This window comes from Eleginops maclovinus, chromosome 8, assembly GCF_036324505.1.
Source record: "Eleginops maclovinus isolate JMC-PN-2008 ecotype Puerto Natales chromosome 8, JC_Emac_rtc_rv5, whole genome shotgun sequence".
Classification (NCBI taxonomy): domain Eukaryota; kingdom Metazoa; phylum Chordata; class Actinopteri; order Perciformes; family Eleginopidae; genus Eleginops; species Eleginops maclovinus.
The window spans coordinates 1,344,804-1,356,345 of NC_086356.1; the positions used below are offsets into that span (position 1 = coordinate 1,344,804).

At 43.0% G+C, this 11,542-nt stretch overlaps 1 protein-coding gene across 1 annotated transcript in view; it reads right to left on the bottom strand.

The window, feature by feature from the left end:
* The window catches only part of LOC134868839 (versican core protein-like), a 28,081-nt gene extending 17,520 nt beyond the window's left edge, over positions 1-10,561 (bottom strand). The window contains exons 1-6 of the mRNA XM_063890171.1: positions 10,413-10,561; positions 8,892-8,951; positions 8,112-8,531; positions 6,800-6,974; positions 6,278-6,405; positions 2,132-2,428 (exon numbers count right to left, since the gene is read on the bottom strand). Coding sequence (XP_063746241.1) covers positions 2,132-2,428; positions 6,278-6,405; positions 6,800-6,974; positions 8,112-8,531; positions 8,892-8,940 — 1,069 coding nt within the window. The 5' untranslated portion in view covers positions 8,941-8,951; positions 10,413-10,561. The remainder of the gene's footprint in view (positions 1-2,131; positions 2,429-6,277; positions 6,406-6,799; positions 6,975-8,111; positions 8,532-8,891; positions 8,952-10,412) is intronic.
* Between the last annotated feature and the right edge of the window lie 981 nt (positions 10,562-11,542).

The window sequence follows — 11,542 nt, forward strand, 5'->3', positions numbered from 1 at the left end:
CATGTCCATAAAAAGCATATATAAAACAAACAATCCACTCCCCCTCTTTACTCCCCCTCTTTACTCCCCCTCTTTACTCCCCCCTCTTTACTCCCCCTCTTTACTCCCCTCTCTCTCTCTCTCTCTCTCTCTCTCTCTCTCTGGAGGTGTTTCCAGGCCTCGCTCTCGGGGGGTTTCTGCTCCGCTCTATAGCCTGCACACCCTGCCCAGAGATGAGGTCATGTGTTTGGGGAGCTGTGGGTCCTCAGACTGTCACAGACTGCCCCCCCCCCCCCATCAGGTCCTGAAAGTACCTTCAGTTTCTGCCAAACCTGCAATTAAATCATCTGCAGAACATCTCAGAGGAGGGTACTCGAGTAAAGTAGAAGTACTCAGATATTGTACTTGAGTAAAGTAGAAGTACTCAGATATTGTACTTGAGTAAAGTAGAAGTACTCAGATCTTGTACTTGAGTAAAGTAGAAGTACTCAGATCTTGTACTTGAGTAAAGTAGAAGTACTCAGATCTTGTACTTGAGTAAAAGTAGAAGTACTCAGATCTTGTATTTGAGTAAAGTAGAAGTACTCAGATCTTGTACTTGAGTAAAGTAGAAGTACTCAGATCTTGTACTTGAGTAAAGTAGAAGTACTCAGATCTTGTACTTGAGTAAAGTAGAAGTACTCAGGTCTTGTACTTGAGTAAAAGTAGAAGTACTCAGGTCTTGTATTTGAGTAAAGTAGAAGTACTCAGGTCTTGTACTTGAGTAAAGTAGAAGTACTCAGATCTTGTATTTGAGTAAAGTAGAAGTACTCAGATCTTGTACTTGAGTAAAGTAGAAGTACTCAGATCTTGTACTTGAGTAAAGTAGAAGTACTCAGATCTTGTACTTGAGTAAAAGTAGAAGTACTCAGATCTTGTACTTGAGTAAAAGTAGAAGTACTCAGGTCTTGTACTTGAGTAAAGTAGAAGTACTCAGGTCTTGTTCTTGAGTAAAAGTAGAAGTACTCAGGTCTTGTACTTGAGTAAAGTAGAAGTACTCAGGTCTTGTACTTGAGTAAAGTAGAAGTACTCAGATCTTGTACTTGAGTAAAGTAGAAGTACTCAGGTCTTGTTCTTGAGTAAAGTAGAAGTACTCAGGTCTTGTACTTGAGTAAAGTAGAAGTACTCAGACAGTTTAAATAAATAAAGCTACTTTGTTTTTTTACACCCCCCCCCCCGATCTGTGTGTGTTTGGTCGGTCTCCAGCTGTGAGGCATTAGGGACCCTCTCTCTGGTTCTGTGTCAGAGGTACTTGGGTTTTCCCCTCCTAAAGAGAGCTGGGGTTTGTCCTCCCGTCTGGACGCTTGAGCGGCTGTCTTCTCCACCAGTTTCAATTCACAGTAAATTAATAGATACTTTAAAAAACTGGTGTTTTTTGGAGCCAACCCAGTGGAAGAACCAGATGGAGACTGGGTCACTTCAGGATGCATTTGACCTATTTTCTGTGTATGAATTGGATGTTGTTGCAGGGTGCCAAACACAATCAAGAATTCTGAATCTGAATCTTTGACTTCATGAGTGGAAAGTCTTAGGGATCTGGACTTTTGGAAATGGTTCAGCCTGCAGAAAGGTGGAGCACTGAACTAAAACTAAACCACCAGCACAACTTTAAAGAGGCCCTATTATGCTTTATGGGCGGTGTACCCTCTCCTGTAGTGTGTTCTATAGGTGTCTGTGCATGTAAACGGTCTGCAAGGGGTAAAATCCCAAAGTTCCAGAACACGGTGACATCACTACGGAACATTGGACGATCCAAATATTCATTTTCACACGGAAGAAAAAGTGAGTGTCTCCTAACATGACCCCAGACAGCAGAAAGGGATTGCACATACATCTGGAGATGAATACCGGACAGGAACTAAAGCAGAGAATATTCTGCTCCACTCTTTTCTATTCCCACTCTGAGGTTGAGAAACACCTCATACTTTTACCCCCTCATGCCTCGTTAGGGATTCAAATTCAGTATGAGGGCCAAGCAAAATCCCCCCCAATACTTATTGTGTTTACCCCACAAGGGTCTTCATGGTGCTGGACGCAGGCGAGGGAAAGGGCTCCCAGTTTAGGGTCTGTCAGCAGGTTTAGGGCTCGTCCATCACCTGTGTTTCTGTCTCACCTTTGAAGCAGTAGAGTCCATGTTTCTCTTCGGGGTCGGGGAAACCCGTTTGGTTTTCGTATTTGTAGAGCGTCCGGACCCCCAGTTGCCCCCCCCCACACTGGGCCCGGGGCACAGTGACCGGGTATCGAGCGCTGCCGTCAGACAGCCAGCCGTAGTCGCAGCGGTTGAATCCGGCCCTCCAGGCGGCGAACAGCTGACCCGGAGACGCCAGCACAGAACCGAGAGACAGACAGTGGAGTCTGGCCCCCTGCAGAGAGAACTTCTGCCTGAGGGAGGGGGGGTAGAAGACCTCGCCTGAGGGACAAGAGGGAGGAAATAGAAGGGTGAGTACGTAAGATTTAGTCATTAATACCTATATAAAAAAAGACAGAACATTTTGAGAGGTTTGTACATTTTGGAATATTTTGAAAAAAGTTAAAATATAAAAATATTCTGAAAAAAAGAGTGGAACATTTAGAAAATAAAATATTAAAAAAAACAAACTAAAGGTTCATAAAAGGGTGGAAACATTTCATACATATAAATACATATATATAAAAAAGACGGGATATTTAGTAAAAAAAGTTGGAACTTTCTAAATATTTGGGAAAAAATAAGAAAAATCAAATATTTTAGAGAAAAGTTTGAACATTTTAGGAATAATTGGGAAAGAAAGGTTGAAATATGAAAAGTAATAAAGGAAAAAGTTGGAGCTAGCTGCATCGTCTTCTTCGCTGTGTTCACTGTAGGATAATGAACTCTACATTATGTTCATTTCTTCAGTAAATATTTGAGGTTCTTTACTTGAGCGTTTTCACTTTATGGATGGAAGCAAGATGGCGCCGAGGATGGCTGCCGTGTCTCGAGCTCCTCAACAACTCCACATCTTAGTGTTTTTATTGTTTTACTTTGTTGGTTGTTTTTAACTTTTTTTGCAACAAACTACATGATAACCGCTTCCAAAGCGAGCCTTCGTATCTTCCCAAACAAAGGAAGTGAACACATCTTGTAACCACAACTCAGGTCCTGAAAAAGCATCTTTCCAACAACACCTTCAATAATCAGATTGTTGTGTATTAACACCTCTGGACATCTAATCTGGAGCCGCAGAGACGAGTTAGCTACAGTTCTAAGGCGGGTCCGCTCATGTGAGAAACGATGAGAAACGGGGGCCTGCTTTCTACCGGTTTAAACTTACTGGCAAATGTCCAATGCCCTGGATAATAATGATTTGATAGAATCCGTAAGCAAACATTTTCAAATTAAATTACATTAAGACCTAATTTTTTAGTTTTTCAAGATTCTTGAATCACATACTGAAAATATCCTACAATAATGATTTTTTATTTAACCATTGTTTTAAAATATTCAGTTTAACAATGAGATGTTCTTTTGTCACAACAATGGTATTTCAATGTATTTAATATATTTTGTATGTTTTATCCAGCCTGAGCACATCATGAGGATTCCGCCTTTTTTATCTAAATTCACAGCTCTCTTCCTAACCCGCTTTCTTATATGTCGGCATAGCTACAACACCACAGCGTTGAGGATCTTATGGGAAATATATATGGAGAGGACAGAGCTTCAACACCAGAGCCCTATTTTTGTGCCCCGGACTTTACAGACAACCTGAAGAAGCTTCGAATAATCCATAAAACCCCACGTCACTCCCTACGCGCGTGGTGAGCCGGCCCCTTGTTTTTACACTCCTTTCACCGGCAGTTTATAAGCCCTTTACCCCCCCCCCATTCGGCAAGTCAGAAACCAATATCTCTTCCGACCCCTTTTGTCAGAACTTGAAAAGAGGGTACGTCTCTGCTGGACAAGGACTGGCACACCCGTTGTGTCCGAGCATTTCAGAACTCTGTCTCAACCTCCACGCTTTACTAGAAATCACTAGTTGTATATTTACAGATGAGATATAAAACACATCACCCCTCACGCCCTGTTAACTCTTTCTTCTATCCAATGCATCGAGGACCAGTCGGCTCCGCGGAGTTTACTGTCCGCATTATCCCAATGAGATGCCCAGAGTTAGGCGGGGGGGAGGTGGGTCCCTCAAGACTGTCAAATGCCGGCCCGCGCCACACGCGGGTTTGAATAGTACCTTCCAGTTGCAACCTCGGAATTAATTAGCAGTCTCAAAAGGAGAATACCAGGGACAAGGTAAAGTAGAAGTACCAGGCTGACATAAACGCAGAAATAGCTCGGTCTTGTACTATAAAAGAATAACAGACTACAAAAAGGAATACCAGTCTGACTGAGTAAGTGTCTCAGATCTCTCCGTAACTGAAAAAGTTAAGCCACGCTTTGAGATAGCCTACCCAGGCTGTTGAGTAAAAGAAGTACCAGATCTTGCTCACTGGTTTTAACCAGTAGAAGTGTAGTCTCTGAAAAGATAAACACACAGATCTTGTACTGAAAAATGGTCCCCTCAGTCGTGTCTTGGTAGTAAGTACTTCAGCTGTAGAGTAAAGTAGAAGTTACCAGACTTTTTAATAGTAGAAGACTCAGTCTTAGTCCCAATGAGTAATAAAGAGTCCACATTGCCCTTTAAAAAAGACAAAACCCCCCCCTCAATTGTGTGTACGCCCAGCTTGACATCCCCTCCATCTCATGAAGTTCTGTGAGGGTATTGGTTTTTATCCCTCCTAAGAGAGCTTCCTCCCTCGACCCCTTACCCCCAGTTTGCAACTACAGTCAAATTAATAGGATATGCATTCTCCCCTACAACTGGTGTTTAACCTGGACCAAACCAGTGAGAAAGACCAATGAACTTCATTCAGCATTTAACCCATTTTGCCTCCAAGCTCATCAATTGATGTTGTTCAGGGGAAACCAATCAACAGCCTTTGAACTGATCTTTGACTTCCTGATGGCAATCCCAGGCAGCTGACATGGAGTGCGGGGGAACATAAAACCTACACCTAGACCCTTCAAACGAGGCCCTAGTTTGTTTATGGGTGTACCCTCTCCTTACTGCCTAGTGTTTGCATGACGGTCTGCGGGGTAAAACCCAAAGTCCAACACTGCATCACTCAATTGGCGTCAAAACATTTCACGGAAAAGTGATTCGGCCTAACAAGACGCCGAGACGCGACAGGAGGAAGGGAGCACATACATCTGGATGCCGACGGGAAACTAAGCAAAACCTCCACTCTCTACCCACGTCGAAAACACTAAACTTTATTTGTGGACAACAGTAAGGGCAAGAAAGCAAACACCCCCCTCGACGGGACTCTGTGGGACCTCCACAGGCTTCATGGTGCCTGGAACAGCAGGCGAGGAAATGGCCATCCCCAGGGTCATACCCAAGGGACGGGCTCGACACTGGTTTCTTCCTCACCTTTAACAGGACTCCAGATTCTGCCTTCGTCGGGAACCCATCTGAGAGTTTCTTTGAGGCTGCCCCATCCCCCCCCACCTGGGCCAGGGGCAAGTGACCGGATCGCGCTGACCGTAAGAACCTAGCCGTAGAGGTTGAAATCTCAGCACATCCAGGCGGAACGAGTTGACCCGGAGGACCTCACACCCAGCCGAGGAAAAACGCGTAGGATATAGGCCCCCTGCAGCAAGAACATCTGTCTGCTGGCTGCGAGGGGGAGAAGACCCGCACGATCGGACCAAAGGGGAACTCAACCGAGACTCAGAGACATTAATACCTATATAAAAAACTACAGAACATCCTGAGGTTTGTGAATTTCTACTACATTGTTTATAAACAAACATAACAATATATAACACATCTGCATACATATGTAATATACACATACAAAAAACATATCTGTTATAAGTACACATATCTAATATAATTATACATAACGCCAATACATCTGTTATACAAAATATGTGCTTTCCAATACTCTTCACAACATGTAAAATATTTAAGAATCAATGTATTCAACATAAATATTTGACACCAAAGTCTGTAATTTGATTTTGTAAATATTCTTCTCGAAATTTGACTATTTTATTTATCTTTTGCAACCATTATGTTGATCTGTTGAGAGCAACGCGACATTAGATAATTTACTTTATGCCCATTCCTGTATCTGCGTCATATCAAATTAAACCTTGAAACCTTTATGCTGCTTTAATTATTTTACAGCTTCAGTAACCATAGCTACGATACAAAATACCACATCTACGTGGAAAAACTACCGTGCAGTTTGTCCACGTAGCAGTACACGTCGTATTTCTCCGCAGGTTCTCGGAGGCCGTACGTTCTGACTCCGGGTCGACTCAGCAGGTTCCCCGCACAGCCGGGCCGCGGGTCAGTGATGGGGTAACTGGAGAGACAACAAACAGATCAGACCTCCAGCCTATAATTAAGTCACGTCTGTCAATCTTCAAATCCTAAAAACCTTAAATAAAAAAGGCTTTTCTTAAAGGTCTGTGTGATGGAAGAGGAAACCTTTTTGTGAAATGGAAAAAGGTTTCATTTTCTTTCACTTGATTTAAGGAAATTAAACCAACACATTCAAAAGATAAATGAGGATAAGCCATGTGAGGACATCAGGGTAACTTGATAATGACATTAGAAGACAGGTTGTGATTTCTTAATTGTAGATCTGTTTCATTATATTTTAGGAAAATGACAACAGTACACATCTCAAAAAACATGTAGATAGATATGACACAGATTTCTGCTGTCCATGTAAAGAAGTAGTTCAGGGCCCCCACCTGACCGTCTGGTCGGAGAGCCAGCCGGCATCACATTGGTCGAAGCCATCCTCGAACGCAGCCTGCAGCTGTTCCGGTGAAGCGATGGCAGCGCCGGCGTGTTCGCACGCCTCCACGGCTGCAGGGAAGTCCAGCGTGTAGCGGCTGCTGTTGGCCCGGTAGTGGAACACCACGCCTGCAGAGCAATCATCCGTCAGTCAGAGAGAGAGCTGGGAGACTGCACGTCTCTGCACCCCTTTGATTAAAGCTCAGCTCTTTGTCATATTCCATTTGTATTTCCTTTTTGTGTTTTTAGTAAACTCTTCATTTAAAACAGTTTTCAGAATATTTTTGCTTTTATTTAGAATTTGACTTTCTGTTCAGGAAATACTTTCAGACTTTATATATTTTGTATTTCTTGTAAATATTCTGTTGTTATGTTTTAAAAACTTACTCAGTTGGATTTTCTAAACCATTTCTCTTATTTTTAAGAAGATATTTTTTCATACCTTTTCATTTCGGCATTATTATTCACCAGGTCTGTACTGAGCTGTAAATACTACAGTACCCAGTGTTGAGAAGTAGGAACTTTATTCAAACTTCCACCCTTTGCAGCATCTTTGAGGTGGCTATGAAATGATGAAACCGGAAAATAAATTGGAAGGAATGAATCAATACTGTCCATTCCTTCATCCCGCTCTACCTGCAGTACACAGACATCAGGACTACAGTACAGATGGACTCCTGACTGAACCGGATACCTCCAGTTAGCGGAGAGAAACTCAGGCCATTTATCCGTCATCGTCCTCAGAAACACAAAGCTGTCATTAGCTCCTTTATCCTCCTCTGGACGGACGGAGGAGTTTTATTCTCATCCTGGCAGAGGAAGTGAATGGCTGTTAAATAGAGAGTTGTGTGTCTCTCATAGTGAGTCTTTGTGTGTTTCTGATGCACAAAGAGTCCTGTCAGTGTTAATGTGGAAATGTGTGGGAGAGATCCGGGGTTTCCACCAGAGGAAGAACCCAAAAATACTTGATATTTACTACTGTTTAATATAGAGGGGATTTTTATATGCAATCTACAATTCATACTACATCTCTTCAAGGATTAAAACATGATTCAGTTTTCTCCTGCTATGCAACCGCAAATTCAAGTTCAAGTCAAATTCTGAAAAAAAGAAAAAGTTCCGGGAGTCAATTCTGAGGAAACATATTTCAGGCTAACGAGCAAAACCACACTCAGAAAACCATTGACCTCCAAACCAGGGAACAGGTAGTGCACCAGTGGGATATTAACTGGGGGGGTGTTACCAGGGTGCGTTTGTTTTCCTCACCAGTAACGCTGAGGCTGACGGTGTCCTGCGTCTCCTCCAGGCCGTGCATCACCTGGCAGCGATACAGCCCAGCATCGCTGGCCTGGAGCCGGACCAGCTGCAGGGAGGCATCTCCCACCGAGAGGGGGTGAGACGCTACCGACACCCTCCCCCTGTAGGCCGTCCCCACCTTCACCCCCCCGCCCTGCGCCACCAGCACCACCTGCTCCCCAGATGCCTCCAGCTTCGTCCACTTGATCCTCAGCACCTCGTCGGGGCCCGGGGTGGAGGTGATGGCTGTGGTGGGGTCAGCAGGAGCAGGGAGGAGAGGGGGAGGCGTGGGAGTCTCCGTGGTTTGGGGGGGGATGGAGAAGAGGCAGGGAAGCACTACACGACCTGCCAGAGAGCCGGAGGCTGCCATCTGCACCGAGGGGGGGGGCACTGAAAAACAATGCCAGGCATCAGTGGGTGAAGATGTCAGAGGGAGACTAATTGATTAATTGGCAAATCAATTAAGATCAATATGTGTTGTCAGCAAAAGCTTCTAAAGTCCAGGAGAGCAGTGTGTGTGTGTGTGTGTGTGTGTGTGTGTGTGTGTGTGTGTGTGTGTGTGTGTGTGTGTGTGTGTGTGTGTGTGTGTGTGTGTGTGTGTGTGTGTGTGTGTGTGTGTGTGTGTGTGAGCATGTGTTGGAGTAATCATCACTTTCCACTTTGTCAGACTTGGACCTGAGTGTGTGTGATCTAAGTCAGAGAGGGAGAGGAAGGTGATATCATTATTGGATGGATGCAGGACGGACTCACCTTGAGCAGAACTCAGACTGAGCGAGCAGAGCAGGATTAGAGGAATCATCTCAACAACACCTGAGAAGACGCAGAGATAGAGTTTATAAAATAAACCTGATCAGCTGGATCTCCTCCTAGAGCACCATTGTGTATTCTTAAACCAATCACCTCTCAGAGGGGCGTGGCCAGCAGCAGCTCATTAGCATTTAAAGCTACAGACACAGAATCAGCACTTTTGGAACAGGGCTGAAACAGAGGGGATTATGGGACGCTATCAGCCAATCAGAGACAGGCTCTGTATTTATCTGACAATATGCACACATTTTCCATTTCGAAATGTGTCACATCTGGACAGAGATGTTTCCTGCTTCTCTGAACATCTGTTTCTCCCAGGCTGTAACTTTCCTAATGCTGCGTCCTGATTGGCTGCAAACCAGCTGTGATGTCACAGATCCTGCAGGTACACCAGGTGTCGAGTTCAGAGAAACGTACTTTCTAATTTAGTGACTCTTACAAGGAATTTATTTCACAATGGAGTCATTTCAGCACTTTTTACTGATAATATTTCTGCTATTTTACTCAAAATGTTCGACAATAACAATTATTTTATTGTTTTTACACAATGTATATTATTTTACATTATTTAAAAATATTTAAAACATGTAATATAATATCTAAACACACACCAAGAAAACAACATTTTACTGATATTTTATGCATTTTTACTCAAAAGCTGCATGAAAAAAACCCATTTCATTATTAATTCATCTGTTTATTATTTCTGTATTTATTTTTAAGAAATTCCTAAAAATTATAAAAAGTTGCAGGAAATAAACCCCTATTTCTTTTATCTGCGGCGTACTTCATCAATAAACCAATAGAATGTCGTAGATGAACCTATAAAATGCTCCTTAATGAAGTCAAAGCCTAAACACACCTTATTTTATCTGACTTAAAACGCAAAAATGTAGATAATGCAATAAGTCACAGAAAAGACATCAGAGGAAGCAGAGAATGAGAATTGCCTAAAAACGAATTTAAAATCTGAATTATCAAAGTGTCTCTTATTAAAGCTTTCCATCTGAGTACTTCTGTAAGAACAGACAGTATGTGACAGTATATTGTCCACAGTGCTGTATGTTTTTGTACATATGCAGATATTTAATACATACTTTCCTATTTTAAGACGTTTATTAGAGTGTTTTTAGAGCAGATGTGTGAGCACAGCTGCAGCAGATCAGCAGCTGGGCTGATAGATTATCAGCTGATCAGGAGGATAAACTGTCCGCGGATTTAAATGGATGTAAATGGTCCCAAGTGTCACTTTTTATCAACGGGAGTCTTATCGTTTGTTTTATCAGTGTGGGAACATTCCTGCCCCCCCAAAACGACTTCTCCTCCGGTGGTAAAACACATGCAGACCAGAATGCGCATTTAGAGCAAAATAATGATCGGAAAATAACTTTGAGATGCAATTTTAGAATAATTCATTCCAGACTACTAAATCCAGAAAGTGATGAGAAAAAAGTGAAGTCTTACCTTGTAAAAATAAAAACTAAAAGAAAATCCAGCTGCTCCTGTTGGTTTATCACTTCAAAACTTTTCCAAAAAAAAGAGAGAAATGTCCCGACAGAAGTCCCCGGATGTTTGAGGCTCTCAGCGTGTTCAGCTGCTCCTCTTCCTCCTCTCTGCAGCAAGTTCAAATCCACCTCAGAGCCGATGTTATCCCGACATAAGAGAGGAGGGGCACGTGTCCTACACCTCCCTCGACAATACACCGCCCAGTGCGACGCGAGAGAGAGAGGGGGGGGGGGGGGGGGAGTGAGACTGGGGAAAGCCTGAGTGGGAGAGACTTAAAGAGAAAGGGAGGAGAGAGAGAGAGACATTAAGGGGAACTCCTATGTATGGAGTCTACTTTAAAGAGTCCTCTCCTGCTGATGTTCAGGTGTATATCAGTATGTAGAGTCTCTACTTTAAAGAGTCCTCTCCTGCTGATGTTCAGGTGTATATCAGTATGTAGCATCTCTACTTTAAAGAGTCCTCTCCTGCTGATGTTCAGGTGTATATCAGTATGTAGTGTCTCTACTTTAAAGAGTCCTCTCCTGCTGATGTTCAGGTGTATATCAGTATGTAGTGTCTCTACTTTAAAGAGTCCTCTCCTGCTGATGTTCAGGTGTATATCAGTATGTAGAGTCTCTACTTTAAAGAGTCCTCTCCTGCTGATGTTCAGGTGTATATCAGTATGTAGTGTCTCTACTTTAAAGAGTCCTCTCCTGCTGATGTTCAGGTGTATATCAGTATGTAGTGTCTCTACTTTAAAGAGTCCTCTCCTGCTGATGTTCAGGTGTATATCAGTATGTAGAGTCTCTACTTTAAAGAGTCCTCTCCTGCTGATGTTCAGGTGTATATCAGTATGTAGAGTCTCTACTTTAAAGAGTCCTCTCCTGCTGATGTTCAGGTGTATATCAGTATGTAGAGTCTCTACTTTAAAGAGTCCTCTCCTGCTGATGTTCAGGTGTATATCAGTATGTAGCGTCTCTACTTTAAAGAGTCCTCTCCTGCTGATGTTCAGGTGTATATCAGTATGTAGTGTCTCTACTTTAAAGAGTCCTCTCCTGCTGATGTTCAGGTGTATATCAGTATGTAGTGTCTCTACTTTAAAGAGTCCT